This window comes from Castanea sativa, chromosome 9, assembly GCF_040712315.1.
Source record: "Castanea sativa cultivar Marrone di Chiusa Pesio chromosome 9, ASM4071231v1".
Lineage (NCBI taxonomy): Eukaryota > Viridiplantae > Streptophyta > Magnoliopsida > Fagales > Fagaceae > Castanea > Castanea sativa.
Window position 1 is genome coordinate 16,693,570 of NC_134021.1, and position 24,899 is coordinate 16,718,468.

The window sequence follows — 24,899 nt, forward strand, 5'->3', positions numbered from 1 at the left end:
GTTCCAACCATTTCTGCAATAGTGATGTGCTAATATATGAGAATAACACATGTCCTACAAAATTCAACACCTTACCAACCCCTAGCCTGGACAAATGGTTCTCAAATATTGACACATCACTATTTTGCAAGATTTGCAGCAAATCGTCACTCCTGTAAAATTACGCATTAATTCTTGTTTTTCTTTTTTCTTTTTTTTGTTGTGTTCCGTTCTCATTTCCTTTTCCTTTGGACTATTTGATTGAAATTTATTTAAAAAGATAACTACGTGAATTGTCGAGTTCAAAATTCGAGTTTGCAAATCATGTAACATGAAAAGTTATTTACTTATCTTACTAAAAAATCTTATGAGATCATCGTTCCACAGTATTTGAAACTCATACATTTGAAATTTGTATATATTGTGAGATAAATGTTTTCTAAATTGTTTTATGGAATAGTACTTTTTTGTGTGTAATAGACATAAAGAAATAAAACAAAAAACAAAAGGAAAAATCCAAAAATTTCTATATATATGATAAATTTAAACCTTGTATATTTAATTGTGTTTGGGGGGGGGGGGGGTAGGGCATAAATAAGGGATATTACCCAAATAAGTTCGAATCGAGGAAGCAATTGGGCCCAACTACTCATTATCTCCAGCCCAACACAATAAGGGTAATCCATATAGAGAAACTGAGGAAGTTGACTTGCCCGTGGGAGGTATACTCCTCGGGATATTGTAGATGAACTACCAAGGTCATGTGACTGAAGATCAAGGAAGATAGTATAGATGTGCAAGCAACACAAGAATGAAACTTCTAAATAAAGCACACATCACCTCTACATTTAATGCACTGTACCAACTCAGTCAGTTGCATTAATGGCAGAATGACCTTTGAACAGTGTTCCCACACCCTGCACCATATTCTACCACCACCAATAAGGCAACAATGTGACAAGTATCTATGAAAGGATCAACGACCCTCCAAGTGGAAGGCAAGGATACAATCCCAACAGTTATGTATAGGAGGAAAGATCCTTCTAGAAGGGGATCGGAAAAACTGAGAAAAAAGAGAGAGAAATGAATAAGGAATTGTGTAACCCAAAAGCCTTGTTATCATAAGAATGGTTGCTTCTCGAACAAGACCAAGAAGAAAGCTTGAATAGCATACTTTGTTCTTTTTTACTTATCTCCTTTTAACTATTGTTTCATATACTGCTCTTTCTTTAAAATTTACAAACAAAGGCTACTAAGACTTGAATGGTTGACCTTAACAACCCACTTCTACAAATAAATTGCATCGGACTTGAACTTCAACCCATACCTATTCTTATTAGGCTTGGTCTCATGCAACGCCCCCTACAGTGTCAATTCAAAACCAACATTTGTCAAAAAATCTTATAACTTAATTTGCACTTCTTTGAGAATATCTAAAGTTCAATCATTCTCTGCCATTGTATTATATATATATACTCTATATTTTCATTTCTGTAATAATCAAAATTCTCGTCTATTTGCAAAAGAAATCTAGCAAAAAAAAAAAAAAAAACCGTTTTACTAAACTTATATAGCTCTAATTTATTGCTTCACATTAGAGAGGGCATTGCCAAGGAGGCAACTTCAAACTTTTTTTTCCCCCTCACATTTAAGATAGGTATTTTTACCAACAAAAAAAAAAAAACACAAACTCATGTGAATCGATTACCGTTTTCTCTCTAACTCAAAGTCTTGTAAAAACTTACCTTCCCTAGGGGAAAAAAAGTTAAAAAAATGGTTATTTTTTATGCATGCTTATTGCTTTCAAATTTCTTGTTTTAGGCCGTAGTAATAAATTAAGCCTCAATTTTTAATTGTTACATTAATAAAACTATGTATGATTAACGAGTGTTAAAGTACATTGGTTAAGATTAAGTTTTTTTATTTCAATGGACTGACTTTTTTTTAGGCAATCGATCCACTTTCCATCGAAGGGGTATTTATTTATTAAGTTTTACTATTGTCAAATATAATGAAACTGGTTAAATTCTTCATTAACGGGAATGTACCTTGAAACTAGTTAACAAAAGCCTTAAAAAAAGAAATCGAGAACTATTAATTTTTTTTATCTTATTTACTTTTACATATCACATTACGTGAGATAATTACATGGTGCAACATGTTCCAAATCCATAAAAATGTGGTGCTAAAAGTTAAAACTGACTTAATTAAAAATATAAAGTTTAATTTTGTACATGTAAAAAATTAATTGAATTTTTTTTTTCTTTTGGGATTTTAAAGAAAAAACAAAAGCAAATGAAAGGAAACGCTATAGGTGTGAAAAGGGTCGGGGTTAAGGTTGGCTGTGGCCTGTGGGTCCTATTGTAAAACGCAATAAACCCGTGCTCTGCTCACTGTCCCCTGAATCCCTCAATTATTATCACCTTCTTCTTCACTCCACCGCTCGCAGTATTGTCACTGTGTCACGCACTTTCTCATCCGTACAAATCACAACAAAATAGTGAAATGAAAAAAATAAGAGTAAGTTTGATACAAATTTTTTCACAAACTTTGTTGTATCACAACTCATAAATAGTGAAATTATAAACTCATATAAATTTATTATTTTATTTTCACCCTTCACAAGTCGTTATAAAATAAAATTATGACTAAAGTTGTGAAAAAATTGGTCAGACTTGCCTACTCATAAAATACCCTCACTGTCTCACACTCACTCAGATCATGCTCAGCTAAGCTAAGCTCACTTTTCTAAGTTTTCTTTTATAAAATATTCATACGCGCAACACAGTCACGCGCGTACTCACACTCCCACATTCAAAATCCTATGATTAATCATTTATATTTATCTCTCTCTCTGTGTCTCTGTTTTTTATTCTTAAGTTTTAAGCGGCTTTTGAATGTTCAAACTAGAATCGCGGCTCAAATCTCTTTATCCGTGTTTATCTTTACCCCATTGTTTGTCTCTATCTTTTTCCTCTGTGCCTGTCCCTTTCTATTGCAAAGAAAAAATCAAAGAAGCTCTGTGCTTTTCACAGAGAATCGAAACCAGAGCTTCTTCTGAACAGTCTTTATATATATATATATATAAAAACACCCTTCTTTTGCATTGTGCACAAAACAATTATATACTTGTATTGCCAAATTTTTTGGCTACATCTCCTCCATTTTCTGTAAACTCAAAAAATTCCATTTGGGTCTTACTCAAAACCACCATTAATGGAAGTTTCCTCATCTCCAATCTCCATCCAAACCACCCCACTTCAAGACCACCCAGAGGCTTTACCAAAGCCTTACAAAAAAAGCTTTGTCACAACTCTAATGGAAGCCGCAACACTTCGTTCTCATTCGTTCAAAGAAGATACATACTTCATCTCCAACCTCAAGTCCTCAGAGAAAAAAGCTCTCCAAGAACTCAAAGACAAGCTTGTAGCTTCTGAAGCCTCCGATTCGTCCATGTGGGGTGTACCTCTATTGGGTGGTGATGACAAAGCCGATGTGATACTGTTAAAGTTTCTGAGAGCTAGAGATTTCAGGGTCTCTGACTCACTCAACATGTTGCTCAAGTGCTTAGCTTGGAGGAAAGAGTTTGGAGCAGATAATGTGGTTGAAGAGGAACTTGGGTTTAAGGAACTTGAGGGTGTGGTGGCTTATATGCATGGTTATGATAGAGAAGGACACCCTGTGTGTTATAATGCTTATGGGGTTTTTAAAGACAAGGAAATGTATGAGAGGATCTTTGGTGATGATGAAAAGCTTCAGAAATTTTTGAGGTGGAGGGTTCAAGTGCTTGAGAGAGGGATTAATCTTCTGCATTTTAAGCCTGGTGGGGTTAACTCTATTATTCAGGTCACTGATCTCAAAGACATGCCCAAAAGAGAGCTCAGAGTCGCTTCTAATCACATTCTCTCTTTGTTCCAAGATAACTATCCTGAAATGGTGGCTCGTAAGGTAATAAATTTTCCCATTTGATTTTACAGACTTAAATATTAAAAGCATTTGGTGTTTAAGGTTCATAGTAATAGTAAAAAAAAGTACGTGTTAATTAAATGAGGAACTGATAGTGTGGCTTAAGATGGACTGTAGAAAAGAATGCATGTGGACAAACACTAATTAGTAATACATAGTAGATCCCAAAATTTTGGAGCCTAGTCTTGAGTGTTTGTTGTATATTGATGTTGGAAGAGTATGACTTTGGATAGAATTGAATGACGGAAAAGAATGTTTATGGCTGACCCTGATTAGATCTCTCAAATTTTTTGGAATTAGGCTTGGATGTTGATATTGTATTTGGAGTATGCATTTCTAGTTTGGCTTTTCTGTTTGTTTGGGGGGTCCAGATTTTTTTTAAAATGTTGTTTCATGTTAGGATAGTAAGGGATTCATGGTAATCATAAAATTTTGGGATTAAGGCTTAATGATTGTTGAATTTGGTGTTGGAACTTCTTGTTTGGCTTTTGTGTATGTGTTTCCTATACTGATATATGTGTCTGTCTTTTGGGTTCAGATTTTTATCAATGTTCCATGGTACTTCAGCGTGTTGTATTCGATGTTCAGTCCGTTTCTAACTCAGCGAACTAAGAGCAAGTTCGTGATCTCTAAGGAAGGAAATGTTGCTGAGACACTCTATAAGTAAAGTCTCTCTAGTTTCTCTTGCTTTCTTCTTTTACCATCAATAATTATTCTATTCAATGCTCTCTCTACTCTGTCTATTTCTGGTTTGTTACGTGTAAATTTGATTGGGAATCTTCTTAGGATTTTTTTTGTTACTTTTTCTTTTCATTTCACTATTTTCTGCAAAGGGATCAATGATTCCCAATTAGCTTTTGAATTTTTCTGTCTACTTCTCCATTTTCTTACTTCGGTTTTGTTCTATTGCTAAAGACATATTCTTCTCTCGTTTGTTGTTTCTGTACGACCCTTTTACCTACCAGTCCTTTTTATTTTTTTGGTAATTCCAATTTACCTTCACATTGTTCACAATTTGAGCTTGTTTTTTGAAATGCGTTTTGCTTTTCTGGACAGGTTTATTAGGCCTGAGGACGTTCCTATTCAGTATGGTGGACTGAGTCGACCAAGTGATTTGCAGAATGGTCCTCCAAAACCGGCCTCCGAGTTCACTGTCAAAGGCGGAGAGAAAGTTAATATACAGATAGAGGGGATTGAGGTTCATTTATTATCTTTACTTTTTAAAATTTTATTTCGGCTCTCTTTAATAAATAGTAATACTACTAATTTAAATCTATTAATCACATTTAAAGCCTAAACATTAGGTGCTAATTATTTCTAACTGAATTATTCAGTTCAATCATTAATTTGCTATGAAGGCTCTTGTTAACATGGGACTAGGATCCGTTAAAGATTTTAGGTAACTGCATAGTAGAATTCCAAATGACTTTTGAGTTTTGGCTATCATTATTTTGGTGTATGTTTATACTATGATGTGGTAAAATTTAATGTAATTATTTTGAAATGGACGGATAAGATTTAAGAGTTTTATGGTGAAGTTCTACTAACTTGTGATAGTTTTTCTCCACAAAAAAAAAAAAAAAAAAAAACTTGTGATAAAATAATTATTAAGTACTTCGAGAATATGATAATTTGGTCATCCCTTGTCTCATATTTATGATGAATCCTACCAACTAAGTTCATGGTCGGATCTATAAGAAATGTGAGAAGATGGATTATGTCGAGATATTGCAGGAGTAGCTACTAATGTTCCATGATATTAACAACTGTCCTATAGTTAAGGGAAAAGTTGTACTATTCCCTTATATATCCTTTTTGGGAAATGCTAACGGATGTCTTTAGGGCATTAGTTAACAATCCATTTAAAAAAAGATTTTATGAGAAAAGAAAAGAAAATAATATTATGACAGTTTTTTTTCATTTCTCATAAAAGTGGTGTCAAAACTTTCCTAAAATGAATTGTTAACTATTGTCCTGACACTCGTTAGCATGATCCATCCTTTTTATACATTCTTCAAAAAATAAATTCTAACTGCCAGCAAATATCTGCTGAAACCTATAGTCATAATGAACTTGTGCTTGCATAATTAATTAGTATTGACGAGTCTATTTTTATTTTCAAGTTGTATATTTTATCCTGTCAAAAAAAAAAAAAAAAGTGTATATTTTATATGCCTGCATGTTGAGGATACTTACTAACAACTTACAAGATCTTTGTTTGAATTCTGGTCAAAGCTCAATTATACATGACAAATTTAATAATGGTCAGTAATTGTATCTTATTAGGCTGGTGCAACTATTACTTGGGACATAGTGGTTGGAGGCTGGGACTTAGAATACAGTGCTGAGTTTGTGCCCAGTGCAGAAGGTAGCTACACTATCGCTGTGGAGAAGCCTAGAAAGGTTGCTGCCTCTGAAGAAGCAATTCACAACTCATTCACACCACATGAACCTGGCAAAATGGTGCTCTCTGTGGATAACACAACCTCCAGGAGGAAAAAGGTTGCGGCTTATCGTTACATTGTGCGCAAATCCACCGCATTAGTACCCGCTACCTTCAATTATGCTAATTAAAAATCAAAGGGTGTTTTTGATCTTATTACTATGTTCTTTTCATGAGGGGGCTTTGATTAATCGTGTGTTACGGTTGTGAAACTTAGTCAAAGTCTTTACTTGAATAGTTACTAGCGTAATGTATAAAAAATGGTGGTATTATATATTGCTTAGTGTAGACGAAAAGTTGATTAACTTTGCTTATATAAGTGCATGTTCCCTTTTGTCCCCATCTCTGCTTCTGTATAAGAGTGATTCTGATTTGAGAATTTCCAACTAAGTTTACTTCATAACACTTTTTATAACTCTTTCTTTTTCATAATTGTTGATATGACCCGATTGATACATAATAATAAAAGTAGTGACGGTAATGGATCTAGTTGAAGGTAAAGTGTTGTTACTCTAATCACTCGCAAAAAAAATGTGGAAAAAAGTGGTGTAAAACCCTAATTTGCCTTGTCCTGGTGTGTGGCAAAGAGGGACAAGAGGTTTTTTGGTTTGGTGCAGTGAGTATTGATAAAAGAAATTGGTAGCAGCCAGCAGGTACCTAGTTTGCAACTTTGCATCTTGTCTTGGTCGTGAAAGGGATTGCTTAATGGTCACAACCTTTTTGTACAATTCTCTTTGCTTTGGTCTCTTCAATTTAGGAGTGTTTTTGGGGTTATCAAAAGTGGAGCTGGTGGGAGATGAGAGATATTGACTGGACATGGTGGTAGTTGTCTTTTGCCGTGTTTTCTTATTCTTTTTCTGAAGGTGTTGGTATGATGTCACGGCCCATAACATACATTTTTGGGTAAAATTCCATTAACACCCTGTTGGGCTAGCATTAGCATGCCAGATTAAAACTTTTCAAACCAACTTGGTCCCTAATTAAGAAATAGTAAAAATGAGTAATGAGTTTAACCGTTTAGGGACTAAGTTGGTCAGTTTTGAAAAGTTTCAAACATGTCATTATATTAGCTCAAACTTTAGAAGTGTTAAGCTTTACTTTCGTATTATCAAAAGAAAAAAAGAAAAGAAAGGAAATGAAATATAGGAAAATTCGTATTATCAAGAAATGAAAAGAAAGGAAAATCCCAGCAAAATGATCGGTGGGAGAGAGGAGACTCACGGACAAAGTGAGTTTTAACTTTTAACGTGACTTGGGTTTGAAAAGTGTGGTGTGTTGTTGAATTTTGGTATGTTCTTATAGACTTTTGGTATGTGAAATGTCAAAATTTTGCTCTATAGAGGGAGATTGTACGTTTGATTTAAAGCCTCATTTAATTTTTAGGTATGAGTATGTTTTTTTTTGTCAATTTTCATTATGTTAGCAAAAATGTTAATCCATAGTGTAGCTTTTTAAGATCTTAACTAAAAAAAGTAGAAGTACTTTTATTCAGTAAAATTTACTTAATTGAACTCAAACATCAACCGTTTCTGTTCATTTGGGTACTCTAATAAGGAAATTCGAATTTGGCTTCTTTTAAACATGATAGTTATTGAATAAGAAGTATTACATCTATATCATTTTTACAATATTTTCACATCAAATTATAGGTGATAAGTTGTTATTAGTTCTAATTTGAACCCACAATTGAAAATACATTTATGCCTACTAGTAATAGCCAAAAACAATCTACCATTTAAAATTTGTTGTGAAAATAGTGTGAACATATCTTTCTCTTATTGAATACTCATGCATTGAGTTGGTTCTCTTTCCTAACATGATTGGTGAATCTCATCATAAATTTGATTAATATTCAATTAATGAGCAAAGCAATTGATAAATTGTTTTTGGGTAGTTGCTTAAGCATTCATTTAAAGAGGTATTTGCTTATCAACTTTTTCTAATGAGAAATGATATGTCCACAAAATTTTCACAACAAATCTTAAGTGGCAGGTTGTTATTGGTTGTTATTGTTGGGGCGAAAAAGTAATCTTCGTGTTAGGTTCAAATTTGAACCAATAACAACTAACCTCCTGTAATTTGTTGTTAAAATATTGTGAATGTAACATCTCTCTTTTTTAATTGTCAATGCATTGTGGCCTCGATTCCTTATTAATGTATTTATGCACCTTTAACATATTTCATTTAATTAATGGGATTCATTATCAAAGAAGTATCACAACACAATATTGAGTAATTATACATTGTTGAAAAAATAAAAGTATAAAAACAAATCATGTAGTGTATCGGTTTCATATGGACTTTTTTTTAATGGTAATAAAATCTATGTCCCTAGTGGATTAGAATATTAGATATCATGGATTTGTATATTCAAATTTCAAAAATAAATTATGAAAAAAATCAAAATTTTCTTGAGAGTCTTATGCCTCAACTTGTATCTTTTAGTATATTCAATGAAAACATAGGTCCAAATTCTCTTACTTTGAACTATCAAATTAAAAAAATAAAGAAAAGCATAAAAATCTGAATTTTGTTTTTCCGACATACCATACTTTTAAATTAGGGTCATAAAAAGAATGAATAGAGTTTCTTTTCAAACTAGTTTGGAGAAAAACCCTTCAAACTTCTCATATATTTCTTTTTTGGGTGTGAATTTTGAAAATCTAACCGTTGAATTTCATGTTCCTTATGTTCTTAACATGCGTGTCAAATTTCGTTTGAATTGGATGTTATTTATTATTTGATCAATTAATTTATTTTTTATATACAATTTTAGATCACAAAATCTTGAAATTATAATATTTATTTGACGATATAGCAATTGATCTTTGATCTTCTTGAAATTTTGTAAGCATTATGGATGTAATAAGAACATGTAATATAACGGTTAGATTTTCAAAATTTACATTCAATATAAATATATATGATGAATTTATAGGATTTCTCTCCAAACTAATTTGTACAGAAAATTGGTAGGGGTTGAATTTGCACAATGACTAAAGTAATCCAAGTGAAAAATGCATTAATCTATGTTTTTTGCTTAAGCCATAATTCAAAATCAAAGCAAGCATTAAGTGCCTTTGATCCAAAGAATAAATCTTGTGCCATATAAGATAGTACAACAAATGACACAACTCACCTATATAACGAGTTATGATGGGTAGGAAGGTGTCCCTACATACACCTACCACCACCCTTTCACGGACCTCAAAAATTGAACCAATTTGTTTTGCCATTTCACTAGAAGGACTCCTTACCCAAACCCCAAAAAAAGAAAAAAGAGAAGTTAAAGTCAGAAAAACTGCAGGCTTTAATGTATTCAATGGGCTCATGTACACTGGTGTATGAAAAAGTCCAAGACTTCTTTTTCACAACAGAATTGTGGCCAAATTATGACCAGAAAAAAAAAAAGTTTTGTGGTCCTATAGATTCATAGAATAACCTTTGATGTATTGGTACGATCGAAGCGGCCTTCGTTGGTTTTTCCTTCTGCAATGACGAAAAATTGGAATAGATTAGAGAGTGTTGTCCACTCAATAATTGTCGTACATTGTGCTGCATATCAGGTGGCAGCAATGTATGCCATCTCCTTCTATTGTAATTGTACCATTAGAGCAGTCTACAATTTATCAATACTTATATATTTGTCCTTAGCTCCACACCGACATACTTCTCCTCATTTATTATTATTATTTTTTTCAAAAGGTTAAAAAGGCAGGGCCATACCTCCTTTATCTTTATCTTTATGTCATCTTGTTGATGGGAAATAATTCAGTGAAGGCTTTTTTTTTTTATAAAATAAATATATATACTTATTTATTTGATAATTTGATAGTTTAGAGGTGAGATTTGAATATCCTATATTTTCCTTGAAAATATTTATAAGGCTTTGGCGATAAATACTATTTTTTTTGTCAAACATTTAAAAAAAAAAAAATTCTATAGTTACAAGAATGTGGTAAAAGGGATTTAAATGTTGGGCATCTTAACTTGTTGGAGTTGTTTAAATTAAGTACAAGTTTTAGTTATCCAGCTTCTAGTTTATAAACTATTCCTTTCTTGTTTAGTAGTATATATAATCCAAACAATTACTTTGGTTTGAGTTTGAAAGAAAGAAAAAGTATATATATATATATATATATATATGTGTGTGTGTGTGTTTGTTTTCCATAGCATGTGGTCTGCTATAATTGTGAAGTAAAAAAAAAAGATAAAATATATGTGATACATAATCAGATAAATTATTGAGAGAAAAGAGACCTAAAAAGGCTAAAATTGGTAATAGTACCTCATGAATCAAAGATATGTATGCTCTCATAGCGTGTGAAGTGTGAACCCCAAACGTCTGTGAGGTCCACGCGATATAAAGTGAGAGGAAAGATAAATATATGTGATATATAATAAGATAAATTATTGAGAGAAAAGAGACCTAAAATTGGTAATAGACTAATAGTACCTTATGAATTAAAGACATGTACACTCTCATAGTGTCTGAAGTGTGAACCCTATACGTCTGGGAGGTCCACACGATATAAAGTGAGAGGAAAGATAAATACATCGGACATATTATTTATACCCCTTCTCACAAGTCACAAGTGAGTATTCAATTTTGGTAAAAAGATACAGAGGAGGTACCTATAGTTTTTGGGTATTGGAATAGATTTTAAAACCCAAACTGTCCCTAGGCCCAATTTTCACTCTAATATTTTCATCGCCTTCGTTTTGGGCCAACCATGACCAGTGCTTCCTAGTTATAAAAAAAACCAAGCGTCCGTCTGGTGGATAGAATTTATTGCTGAAAACTGAAAATACTGTAACAAAATAATTTTTAAAGGAGTAAAAATCACTGTTCATTCCAAAATTTACTGTTCATTGGCCTAAAATCACTGTTCATGACCAATGAACAGTAACAAACACACGTTGAAGAAAAAAAAAAAAAAAAAAAAAGCAAAACTTGGACGTAGACGGGTTATTCAAACGCCCTCTCAATATTTGTATATTGGATTTTAGTCTTTTCCTAACGTATGACTTAAGCCATAAGCTACGTTGTTTTGAGTTTATAATCACATTTAGCAGCTGTAACTGAAATTTCAATCCCGTTTTCTTGCCTGGTTAAAAGATGTTCCTCCTGATATCAAAACTGTGATACTTCGTATCCACAGTTTTTTTTTTTTTTTTAAACTAACATTACAGGGGAAGGGGAAAGCTATGTAAAGCCTTTAAACTTGAGATAATTAAATCAATTTTTTTATAGATTAGAAACAAAAATTAAAATCACCTAAAGGGTTTGTAATTTACATTTGAGTCATTTTATGAAGTGACTTTGAGCCTTTTGTAATGTCTTTTTGACAACTAACTTAAACTAATTGAAAGCTCCAAACGACACAATGTTACGTTGCACTCTTGCTCATCACATTCGCAAAGGATTTCATGTTTAACTACATTGTTCTGAATTTTTGCAACTCGGCAAACCAGAAAAAAAAAGTGACAGGCAAACGTGTCGAAAACCTGACCCATACTAGGACACGCTAGCTCTAAAAGCTTTGAACGTGTCTTACATGCAGTAATCCCTGGAGCCTTATATAAACATGTTACATGAATTTCCACAACCAAATCCAAAATCACACTAAAAATCTTGAAAGAAAGCAAAGAATGGCACAAGCAACAGTTACACCGCAAGATCAACAGGCAGAATATTTTACCTTGTTGAGTGGCCACACCATACCAGCAGTTGGATTGGGCACTCGGAAATCTGGTTCAAAAGCTGGCGAATCTGTGTTCACTGCCATTGTTGAGGTATTGCATACCTACAATTGTTCTTTTAGGCATGTCACTAATCTAACCTATAAAGTTCTATAAATTGGACATGAATTCATGTGCTACATCTGTATTGTTGAGTCTATTATCTATGAATCGTATATATCGCAGCCAAACCCAGATAATTATTTTGTAACATGCATGGGACATGTTGCTTTTGCTTAAAAAAGCAGCACCAGCATGCTCTGGAAAACAACAAACCTCATTGATTACAGACAAGGAATGCTCATCTTTCCAGAGAATGAGTTATTACTAACTTCTTTGTGACATTAGGGGCATTGATTTTATGTGTCACTTATAAAAGTGAAAATATATTTTTTGGTTTCGTATTGCAATTATTGTTCTCTTATTGCTCTGGTTGGTTTTATCTATAGTTTCATCCGAGAGACCTATGCTCCTTCTATCTTCTACTTGTAGACTAATAATATCGTTTTGGATTTTTGACCATTAATGCTGCAGGCTGGTTATAGGCACATAGACACGGCTGCGGAGTATGGAGTTCAAAAAGAGGCATGGCTCTCTCTATCTCTCTCTCTAAACTCTAAACTCTAAACTCTTTTATAAACCTTTTTTTTAGGCAAATCTCTTCCAACTTAGTAGTTAGTACCATAGTGATCTATAATCTATACAATACAGCAAGATAATTTTCTTTTTTACACGTATCTGCTAACAGGTTGGGCAGGGGCTCAAGGCTGCCATGTCAGCAGGAGTTGAGAGGAAGGAACTCTTTGTTACTTCTAAGCTATGGTAATTAATATATGATAGTTAATAGATGAGGAGTATTAATATTATACATAAGTTTCTGGTAAGTTTTAAACAGAAATTAAAAAATAATTATTTATTTTTTATGATTGATTTAGTACTGTTTACTATTTAGCACATATTTATGAAAATTTTAAGCTTATTAATGTATAATAATAATGTAATATTTCCACCTCACATCATCGCGAGTCTCACTCATTAAAGACTTGATATTTTTGTGAGATAAGTATAACGAACAACTCTAAATTTTATTGCAAAAGATAATAAATTGATAGATGAGAGTTTGCGTTGTTTTAGTGAATTGATAACACGTTAATTTTTATCCACTAAAATTAGTAGTATCCCTAGGAACACACTCTACTTTTTTTTTTTTTTGGAAACATCCCTGCTCTTACATTTTTTGTGAATTATGTTATGTTTTAATGACTTGCAAATTGAGATTGTTGTCACCTCTGCAATTGATCTGAATTATTAATTTTTTTTTTGGGTAAGTTTGTGGAAGCAATCTACAAGAAATTGACAACAACGTTAACATTTTCTAATTGCTAGATGATTGCAATCCTTTAGTAATAATTTGAGAGTAACTTTAGAATGTTCTCCAAACTAGATGTCAATTGAATAAGCAAAACTTTTAAAAGCATAGGTTAGTTAAAAACCAAAGTCCACGAGGGGTTTGTTAACCAAAAGCTCATTTTTATGTTATGTGATATGGTGAATTCAGGTGCTCTGACTTGTCCCCAGATAGGGTTCGGCCTGCACTGAAATATACTCTTCAAGAACTCCAACTTGATTACCTAGACCTTTACTTGGTAATTTTTGTATATACTCTGTCTTAGCTAGCTTTTGTTACATATAAATAATGCAAACGTGAGAGGTTGTGATTCCATTGTATGGCAGATTCACTGGCCTTTCCACCTTAAAGATGGTGCCAGCAAACCCCCCCAAGCCTGGTGATACATTGGACTTCGACATGGAAGGGGTTTGGAGAGAAATGGGGAAGCTTGTCAAGGAAAATCTCGTTAAGGACATTGGGGTTTGCAATTTTAGTCTTAAGAAGCTCAATAAGCTACTGGGTATTGCCCAAACTAATACTATGCCCTCTGTGTGTCACTGTGTCAGGTGATTACATTAAAATATGTAGTAATTGAAGTTTAGTTTTCCTGATATAATTGACAAAATAAGTATAGACATCTTTTCTTGGAAATGTTTTCATAATGATTGAGGTGACAAATGGTGAATAGTAGGATAATAAAGTAGTCTATGTGACGAGACAAGCAAAAATTAATAATAAATTGTCAACTTAGCCAGTTAAGTTTTGAAAAATATTGTAAAAAAGTTCGTGTTTGTAGTATTAGTATTACTTGATTGACCTAATATCTTGGTACTTATATATGAAAAAAAGAAAGAAAGAATGTTGCATTATCAACATTTTATTTTGAGGTTATTTTTGTGTGTTTTTGAACCGCAGATGGAGAAGCATCCTTGATGGAGAAATGATAAAATGTTAGAGGCTTGCAAGAAGAATGGCATTCATGTCACTGTAAGAATTTTTTTTTTGCTGAATAAGTACTTTATTGCTCAACCCGAAGCAGGGAGAAACAAAAGAATTGGGCCAAATTTCATTCTATCCAAAGCCCAAAATTGAAGAAGGCAGAATTGAGATGGAAACTGGCCCAGTCCAACTTATAAGAGCTACCCAATGGGTCAAAAGATGGACAGAGACATTGCCCTCTCTACAAACAAATTTTTTTTTTACATTTTTAAAGTACTTTACATAATACAAAATATCATCACATAAAGTTTTAATACTCCAATGGGTATCCACACACCAGCATTACGAATAAGCTCAATAACATTCCAAGCATCTCCCTCTAGAATAATGTTCTCATAGGAGTCATAGCCTTCACTAGCAGCAAGCCTAATGGCACTCCATGCTCCTCTAGCTTCCCCCACCAAAGGACTATTGGGAACAAACTGGTCAGACCAAGCTTTCAAGGGATTACCCATAGAATCTCTACTTACCACTGCTATTGTGGTTTTTTCCTCCCTTATTGCAGCATCAAAGTTCATCACTGTAAGATTAATACTAGCTTATTTGGATGACCTACTGATATGTTTTTTTTGGTAGCAGAATTTATTGATATGTTTGTTGTATGGTTTTGTTGGTAATTTGGACATGCATAATGTAATTCCTTTCTCCTAGGCTTACTCACCACTGGGCTCATCAGAAGGAGGCAGAGATCTGATCCATTATCAGACTGTAGAAAGGATAGCAAAGAAGCTTAACAAGAGCCCAGGTCAGGTGCTAGTGAGATGGGCCATCCAGAGAGGAACAAGTGTGATTCCCGAATCAAGCAATCCAGATAGGATCAAAGAGTACATCAAGGTCTTTGGGTGGAAAATCCCAGAGCAAGACTTCCAAGCCCTTTGCAGTATCTCAGATCAAGTATGTCTAATTCCATCTTGTCAGATATTTTTCAATTCAATAATAAGTTTAGGGACACAATTTTTTCACAATTTATAATGATTATTAAAGTGGGTAGAGAGTAATGTTATTTCAATCTCAACTTATCTATGTGAACTTAACTTAATGTTATTTCAATTGCAACTTATCATATTAGTAGTTGTGAACAAGATTGTAAAACTTTTTGTACTCCTCAGCATTGCTCTTTTGAATTTGGTGCTATGTATTGGCAATTGTATGCATTAATTAGGCCATGTTGATAGAAATGTGTGTGACATTGAATTTTGGTTATGGGTGCAGAGACGAGTTCTGGATGGTGAAGATTTGTTTGTGAACAACGAAGCAGGGCCATTCAGAAGCGCAGATGATATATGGGATCATGAGGATCAGTGACTAGCTTATGAGGTAGCCCCTAGAATGGACCCCAACTTTTGGGGAATGAGCTTGAGCACAGCTCAATGACTTTCTTGTACTATTGCAACAAAATAAATAAGGCAATTGCTTATATGAAAATTACAAGGCAATTGCTTATATGAAAATTATGACATGGGACTATACAAAAGATGGGATTAGCTTAAGCTTTTTTATTGTATGGATAGCAAGCTCCTACTAAGAGCATCTCCAGCCAATTCTCAAAATTTTTGTACTATTTGGAGAATGAACAATGACATTTAACTTTTACCTATCAATTTTTTCAAATACACTTTTCAACAGATTATCTATCCCATTCTCTATCTCATTTAAATATTATTTCTTCATTCATTGTTTATTCTTTTTTTAATCATCATTTATTCTTTTTTTAACAATTATATTTTTCAATGAGAAGTGTTATGTTCACAATATTTTACGCAATACTTTCACAACAAAATTTATGTGGAAAGTTATTATTAATTTTAATTTGATCCCACCACTGAAATTATATTTTTTACTCGTCAATATTAACTAATAACAATCTATTACTTAAAATTTATTGTGAAAATATTGTGGTATTATTTTTCATCTAGGATTTTTTATTTTTATATTATTTTTTCTTTCTTTCATTTTCATCCATACACGTTACATTTCTTTTTTTCTTTTTTCTTTTTCTTGATTTTCTCCTCCACACAACTCCTATCTCTATCCCCACTTCTTTTATTTTCTTTTTCACCTCAAGAACATTCCAGCACCATGTTTACTTCACATCAGAGTGAGAGAGTGTTGCTCGTCCACTGCCCCACCACCGGTGGAGATCGGCATTCACCATGCAGCATTACCACGTCCGCTGCCCTATTGCCACTCGTCCTCCTCCCCACCACCAAGCTGGGTCAGATCGGCCTGTTCTTTTTTTTTTTTTTTTGCTTGTTCTGATTCAACTTTATTTTAAGAATTGAATTTTGTTTGGTGTTTGGATTATGTGAGAAATTGAGAGAATGATTCAACTTGATTAGTTGTTGTTTCTGATTTTAGATTTGTCAGATCGGCTTCTATTTTTTTTTTCTTGATCTTTTATTGTTGTTCTATTTTTTTTTTTTATTCTTGATCTGTTGTTTTTGTTGTTTTGATTTTAGATTTTTTGTTTAAATTATATCAGTTTTATGAGAGCAAGAATTGTTTTGTGAGAGAATGAGAGAAAAAAAAAGAAGCAACGGAGAGAATGAGAGAAAAAAGAAATCCGGAGGAGAGAGAAAGAATTGATATAATAAGGACATAGTGTAATTTTTTAATCCAAGAAATGTAATTGCTAATGTACAGTAGCCCATCAGATTTGATGAGCTACTGTTCATGAGCCCAAAAAAAATTCCAGGTGTAGAGAATCTATTGGAGACCATTTTTATGGTCCTAAAGAATATTTTGTCTTTAACTACACCATTGGAGATGCTCTATGAGGTTGGTCCAGTGAGGGGTTGATCTGGTCATTGTTTTTAAGGTTTATTCCCTGGTGGTGGGATTAGACTTGATAGTGGTCTAAGAGTCTTGGACTGACGTCTACCACGTTTTCAGTAGCATTAATTTGGTGTATGTACAACGAACGCTAACCATTAATTAGCATTATTTTGGTAGATAAGAATTTTTTACTTACAAGTTCACAACTCAACAAAACAGTAGGTGGATAGGATTAAAAATTTAAAGCAATGTCATTAAGTTATATAAGAGCTTACTAGAGAGCTAAACAATGTTATTACGCTATAAAGATCTTGCTGGATAGATAGGATTTTAACAGATTTAATAATGGTTAAGTCATGCCACGAGTTCTAGTTAATTCAATAAATATAGAGTTCTAGTAAAGGACTTGGTTTGTCTGGTCGGGGAAAAAAAAAAGACTTCGTTTGAATTCTTGCTTTGATGAACAAGAATTAATCACTGCGGAGTTATCGTCCATAAAATTATTTAAAAATAAAAAAAAAGAGCACAGGCCTAAGTCCATTCAAGCATGCCTCGTCTCTTCGATCCAGGCCTGGTTTTGCCATAAATTTTAGTGGTCAAAGCCACACAGGCCTTTTAACGGCCCAGATTCGGCCCGCCCATTAGCCCCGTCGTAAGAAAGACTGAGAGACTCGAGAGGAATCGTAGTTTCTCTGGAACCAAACGATTTTTAATGATGGTAATCATGAAGCTGGTCAAAGTCAAACTGTCAAACCATTTTTTTTAACATCTAGCTTTTTTTTAAGAGCTTATTTTGCTTTCCCCTCAACTTGGGCTTTAATTTATTTGAAGAGTAAAACTATGGTTTGTTAGTTTCAGTGCATTAGCTTTTTAAAAAATCCCCTCTTTGTGTTGGGGGTAGTTAACAATTTCTTCCATTTGAATCTGGCCCATTTTTCATTTATGTTTGGCAAATGAACAAATATCTTAAATCCAATATTTTTTTTGGTTAAATTCAACGAAATTATAACGATTACAAATTTAATTCAAGAAAATAACAATACAGTTTTCAAAGAATTTTTTTGTTGATGTAGTGTATGATTAATAATTTCTTTACAAGATTCAATTTCTCTTCTTTTTGATGTTTGGCTAATATAGTTGCATTGATAAATAAAATATAAATAATATTATCTTTTTAAAAAATAATTAAATTTAATGCAATTATATATTTGGATTTAAGATATGTATTTTAAGAAAATGAATTGTACATAAATTTTACCTTTGTTTGACTAATCTTTAATCATCAATTTGTTATTTACTGCAATTATTTTGACTTATAAGAGGCGCCAAAAAAAAAAACATTTTGCCCTTTTTTGTTGCCACAACTCACAATTAGAGAAAAGAGATATATATGTGAATTCGAAGGGAATGAAATAACACAGGTAAAACTAAACCCCCCATATTGATGGGTTTCAAATAAATTTGTCAATAAATTAAAATCACATTGCTAATTAATGAGCTTCAACTTCATCAAAACGCTTTGATGATTTCCTCCGACTAATAAAGCTTAGAGACCTAGAAATCTTCAATATCGTATTTACTCTACTTACTCCTCCATCAAGAGCACTGCACTCTTTCTTTGACCCTATTCTGTCTATCACTGTAATCCTGTTGTCATTCACAATCACAGATTCTGGGCTTTCCCCACAACATTTAGTGGACCTATAGTCAAGAAACTTTGGGTTGTTTACATTACTCTTACTATTTTTAGACATGGGCTTGGTTGTCTGGTTTTTGAAGAACAAGCATATGACTGCACAGTCATCGACCTTGGAAGTAGGATATTTATATTTCCAGCCATTAATCGCATGTGCTACTAACAATTTGGCTGCCATGGATCGCCTCTTTGCTGAACCAACTATTCTTATAACTTCGTTGTTAGACAATGCATCCCATACCTGCAAAATACACAGTCAAACCAATACATTTTAGCTTGTGGAAAGTCCATATCCTCACCACATATCACACTGGTTTGTTTCTGATTTATTGGTATATTGTCCGTACATATCATGTGTTAAATGTGAATATTTTTTTTTTAAAAAGTGTGCATCTGGTGTGAAATTGTGGACATTGTGTGCATAGAGTGTACATTTAAAATATGAAACAATAATTTCTTATTAAAAAGACAAGCTAAAAGAAATTATTTTATATATTTGTAGGACTGTACCTCCCACTTACATAAAAGTAAGTTTCATGTTCATGGCACATGAAATAAAATCACAGAAGGTATATTATATGAAATTGTTCGCGCACATGAAGTACTACACTTCCATTTCATATACATGTAAGTAGAATTTTATGAGGAAATTCTTTAGCATATTTGGTGTGCTACGTTATATTCTCATATAATGGTAGACCTGATCAATGGATTCTTGGCATGAACTGTAATTTAGTCTACTAAATAATTTGTCTTTATACGTGACTCATACGGAATTTAGATTTTATGTGAGAGGAAAGTATAGGACAATATATGTGTGATATAATTTCTCATACTTTACAAAATGTCTAAAGCATGTTATTTTATTTTCTACAAAACATACAAGTAGCTTTTTAAATTCTGCATTTTGAATTCTTACCCCATCTGTTGCTAGAACTAAAAATTCATCATTGCTTGTGATTTTCCTATAAGAAACTTCTGGAGTTGAGATGAGGCCACAATCTTTGATGCAGAAATCTCCAAAAGCTCTTGACATAGCCAGACCAGGGCAATCACATTCAGGCATCCATACTCTATAAACATCAGGTTCCTCATCTGCTGCGAAAATTCTGCCTTCACAACTCTTGATTCTTTCTGCTTCAGCTGAGCCAACATCAGAATAAAAAAGGAAAGAGAGGAATTCAATTACATGCTTTGAGGACAGGTAGAGAAAGAAAACAAAGAAGAATGAAATAGAAAGCCTCACAAGGAACACACGGTTTATGGTCAGCTGTGAGTTGAATAGGAACAAGTTTATCATTGTCTCCTCTAGTGCCAAGAACTGCTCGAGAATCCCCCAAGTTGGCAATTATTAAGTGTTCATCCTATAATTAGTAATGGCCAACACTAATATTGTTAGAATAACAAATTAAATGATTTAACTCATAATTTTCAAATAATTTTGGCATTTGCAACACATGGTAGTTTATCACGTTATTAAAACAAGTGACGAGTTTGAATTATGTTTTTATTATTTATTTCATGTCTCATTTCAAAAATTAAAAATCTCATGTGTTTAATCTCATTTATAATGATAATATATATATATATATATATTATATTTTTTTTGTGGTCTGTAGAAATGTAGCATACCTATTTAATCTTAACCGTCATCATATAAGATGATATATATTTAATACATGGATTGTTAAGATTATACAGATATGACTCCATACTTTTTGGTAGATTAAAGTTGGCAACTAGAAAATGTCAAAGAGACTCTTTCAAATGTGTGTTGAATAATACCTCTTTAACTATAGTTACAGCTGTAGTGCCACTGCAATAGCTATCAATGGAGGAATCTAGACCAAGTTCTTCATCTGTTTCATTGAAAGCTTTGACAAAACTTGATTCCCATGAAGAAAAAGAGAGATTTTGACTATTTTCATTGCCAATACTATCTTTGCTATCCAGACTGCTGTCACTGTGATCATTATGATCATGGTCTTTTTCATCATCAGCACCAATGTCTTTGCATCTATTATGTTGCGAGTCTTCTACTGCTGCAGTGAGCTTTGAGGGTAAATTATCACGTACCGTTCGTGCAACTCTGTGACCCAAGGGACCATGACCATCGAACACACCGCAGAATAGCCTTTCTTTATCACCAGTAAAATCCTGAAATATTAATTAAAGAATTCACTTTTTGTTTTTTTGAGAAACAATTATAGGACTCACTTGGTGCATATATTAAAGCATGAACTTCAAAATAAAATCTCCAATCAAATTTAAAACGTTTTAATTAATTAGATGCCACTTTAAAAGTTTATGGTTCTATTGAAACAGAAACTAGCTGAAACTATAAAGTTTTATTTGTAACAATTTAAAATTTTAGGTTTAGTTTGAATTTTTTTGAAATTGTATGTTTTAATTTGAAACTACTCTAGAGCATGGAGTGATAGGTCCAACATGACGGTTTAGCAAATCAAGAGATAAATACCCAATAGCAGCATTGAAGAGAATTCTGATGAATAACAAAACAAAAATACGTTGGAAATGTTTTGAAATTTAAAAACATGTACACAAAAGAATAATATACAACGTCAGCTAGTTGGGCATTAATTAGAATAGACATAAACGAAGCATGAATTAAAGCCAAGATATTTATCAATCGCAACAAAATTAAAATAACTTTAGATAGTATACAAACAAAATTAATTAAATTTATAATTTAAAAAAAAACGACAGAAAAATGGATATTTGCAAGAGCAAGTTTACATAAAAGAAAGATAATGGCAAAGAGATTTCTAGTTTATCCGGTATCTCCTGGTATTTCTAATGAAAAATTTTAGGGTTTTAATCCTCTCACCTCAAAATATCGAATTATCAAATAACAAAGAAAATAATGTACCTTCCAAACGGTCATGGCATCTTGATTTGTGCCTTTTTTTCCTTGCTGGGTGTACATCGATATGAAGCTAGAATGTCCTTCCAACCTTATACGAGCCCCACCATCCCCATATTGTGTTTCACCCTTATCAAACTGATCTTCATTCTCATCCCAATCATCCTCCTTGGCCCTTCCATAAATGACATCCTTAGTACAACAAGCTCCCATTTATGGAATCGCCAAAGCACTTTCCGGAAAGAAAGTGCTGGAAAATGAAGGCAGGATTTCTTAGAGACTGATTGTACGGGATGAGAAACCAAGGAATTAAGAAAATTCAAGGTTATGGGTTTGATGTGTAAAGCCTAGAAAAGTTGTATTAGTATTTATATGGTAGGACAAGAATGGTTGTAAACAAGGAACCAATCATTGATTTGAATATGGAAATGTCTTTTTTTAAATTTTAATTTTTTTTAAAATTAAAACTATTTGGATAAAAGAATGCAACAAACAATAGAATTTTGATGAATAAATAACGCCGTGCTCCTCGTTCTTATGTTAGTTGTTCTCTGAACAAAGAATTCTCAGACGTGCTAATCTTAAAAGTTATAACCATGTAAAGTCAAAGAGATCTTTTCGCTTGCTAGAGACAGAGCCTGTTTCACAATTGTCAGGTGTACCCTCCCTATCATTTTGTAGTTTATTATCTAAATTTAGTTTTAATTTTTAGTAATAAGAGAAATCTGCGTACATCATTATCTTCAATCATTTTAAATGAGATAGAATTGTACGGCATATCATGTTTTCTCATTTTTGAACTGTACCACAACAATATTATTATGAGCTAAACCCGTAAGTTTTTTTTTTTTTGGTTGTGAAGAAGGTAATGGAACTAAACCCATAAAGCTGATACAGGTTCTGCTGTCATTTTATTTAATAATGGATAGGAGTAGCAAGTGGGGTTTTTATTTATATTTATTTATGATATTAATTTATTATTACAAGCATCCACCATAAACTATATAGGGATATTTGCAATGAGATTAAATTAAATTAAGTAGGGTTGTAAAGTCCATATTTATACATTTCGACTACTCAACAAGTTGTTCAAAGCAAGGGAAAGTTCAATAAAACATTATTTTATTTTAAAAAATGATTTATCTATCTTTTATTTTGTACATAAATATTAAATTTGATAATTATGATAGATAGTATAAGAAAAATATTTATTTTAAGAGTTAGGTTCAAGTTATACCTGATATAACTGTAAGTGATATTACACCATTTAATAATTTATTATTAAATGTAAATTTTGACAAATCTACTGTTAGATTATATTATATTTGTATACTCTTCATGCTTGCAAAATTTCACGGTGATCAAAGATCAATAGTCATATTACCAATCAATTGTTTAAATTTAAGTTTTTGTAGTTTAAAATAATTCATAAAAGATAAGTTTACGGATCACATGGTAAATAATATTTAATTGGTATGCATGTTAAGCACATATAAAACATGTAATTAAATGGTGAGATTCTTAAAATATGAATTTAATGACAAGTTATTGGGTGGTGTAACTCTAAGCGATATTACACCACTTAATAACTTATTATTAGATGTAAATTTTGACAAATCTACTATTGGATTATATTATATTCATATACTCTCCATGCTTGCAAAATTTCATGGTGATTAAAGATTAATAGTCATGTTATCAATCAATTGTTTAAATTTAAGTTTTTTTAGTTTAAAATAATTCATAAAAATGAGTTTATGGATCACATGATAAATAACATTTGATTGACATGAAAATTGACATGCATGTTAAGTACATATAGAACATGTAATTCAACGGTAAAAATTTTAAAATATAAATTTAATAATAAGTTATTGGGTGGTGTAATATGTAATTCTAAGCAATGTGGCTACAGACACAAGTGATAGTTTGTGTTTGTAGCATTACTGACTACACCACTTAATAAGTTATTATTAGATGCGAATTTTGACAATTATATTTGTATATGAAGTATGAAATATGAAATATGATAATTATGGTATTTATTAATAGGTATTTATATTCATTATGATTGTGTATTTATATGGAACTATTAAATATATGGTTATGGTAATTATTAATATTTAATAATAGATATATATATTATGATTATGTTTGTATATTGAACCATCTATTCTATTTTTTAATTGAGAGTGTAAATATAATTAAATGATAGAATAGAATTTAAGTCCAATTAAAAGATATATATTAAAAGAATAATGCTAAAGATACAAATTATTTTACAAAATTTTTTACAAACTGCTGATATGATGAGTAATTATTGATAAATGAAAAAGTTATATTAATGGTGAGTCTAGATGAAAACCAATAAGAGGTTGGCCACATTAATATTTTGTAAAAATGTTGTAAAATAGTTTGTGGCTAGCTGTAGCATTACTCATATTAAAATATTGACATGTAAAATTGTGAGGATACAAAAACTTATGTAGCAAAATATTATAAGGTTAATCAAAATTTAAATGAGCTTAGTTTTACATATATCATAGATATAAAACAATGATTATTTCTCCAAAAAAAAAGAAAAGATATAAAACAATGCAATGCCGCTTTTTTTCCAAATAATAGCGTAAGGCCTAATAAAAATTAAATTAAATTAGAATGTGTATTAGACCTTATGTTTTCATTTGAAAAAATCTTATGCGGAAATTTCTTATTAGAGGGTATAAATATGGGTTTTAGCATTAAATTCTTATTGAATTTAATTACACTTGCAATTACATCTTAAACTTTACAATCAACATCATAATTCGAGTTCTCTCTCTCTCACACACACGCGCGTGCACAAAAAAAAAAAAAAAAACTTAAATCAAGAATAATTTATGATATCCACCACCATCCAAATAGACTCAAAATTGGTGGTGAAGATTGTAAATACTATTCTAGTTTAAGTTGCACATTGCAAATTTGCCTATAGTTTATGAAAGTACGAAACGCATTTCTAATGCTCTCATATATTTAGGGTGGA

The 24,899-nt window shown here is 32.1% G+C and overlaps 2 protein-coding genes and 1 pseudogene across 2 annotated transcripts; 2 read left to right on the forward strand and 1 right to left on the reverse strand.

The window, feature by feature from the left end:
• The first annotated feature begins 2,841 nt into the window (after positions 1 to 2,841).
• On the forward strand, positions 2,842 to 6,730 carry LOC142610246 (patellin-6). Its single transcript, XM_075782007.1, has 4 exons — positions 2,842 to 3,927; positions 4,484 to 4,608; positions 5,002 to 5,143; positions 6,232 to 6,730. Exons 1-4 carry the CDS (start codon positions 3,196 to 3,198, stop codon positions 6,517 to 6,519), a joined length of 1,287 nt encoding a protein of 428 aa, XP_075638122.1. The 5' UTR covers positions 2,842 to 3,195; the 3' UTR covers positions 6,520 to 6,730.
• A 5,290-nt stretch (positions 6,731 to 12,020) lies between these two features.
• On the forward strand, positions 12,021 to 16,116 carry LOC142611076 (aldose reductase-like; annotated as a pseudogene).
• A 2,668-nt stretch (positions 16,117 to 18,784) lies between these two features.
• Positions 18,785 to 22,265, reverse strand: LOC142611091 (putative protein phosphatase 2C 65). The gene is made up of 5 exons (XM_075783123.1): positions 21,881 to 22,265; positions 20,776 to 21,147; positions 20,237 to 20,354; positions 19,910 to 20,133; positions 18,785 to 19,231 (listed from the first exon to the last, which is right to left on the reverse strand). The coding sequence occupies exons 1-5, from the start codon at positions 22,085 to 22,087 to the stop codon at positions 18,785 to 18,787; spliced, it is 1,368 nt and encodes a 455-aa protein (XP_075639238.1). The 5' UTR covers positions 22,088 to 22,265.
• Positions 22,266 to 24,899: the final 2,634 nt, after the last annotated feature.

Excerpts from the sequence above, each read along its gene's own strand:
- LOC142610246 (XM_075782007.1), top strand. The coding sequence starts at position 3,196 with ATGGAAGTTTCCTCATCTCCAATCTCCATCCAAACCACCCCACTTCAA. Across the intron at positions 3,928-4,483 it reads CTGAAATGGTGGCTCGTAAG|ATTTTTATCAATGTTCCATG; the intron begins GTAATAAATTTT and ends TTTTGGGTTCAG. Across the intron at positions 4,609-5,001 it reads GTTGCTGAGACACTCTATAA|GTTTATTAGGCCTGAGGACG; the intron begins GTAAAGTCTCTC and ends TTTTCTGGACAG.
- LOC142611091 (XM_075783123.1), bottom strand. The coding sequence starts at position 22,087 with ATGGGAGCTTGTTGTACTAAGGATGTCATTTATGGAAGGGCCAAGGAG. Across the intron at positions 21,148-21,880 it reads ATGCCATGACCGTTTGGAAG|GATTTTACTGGTGATAAAGA; the intron begins GTACATTATTTT and ends TTAATATTTCAG. Across the intron at positions 19,232-19,909 it reads TAGTTCTAGCAACAGATGGG|GTATGGGATGCATTGTCTAA; the intron begins GTAAGAATTCAA and ends TGTATTTTGCAG.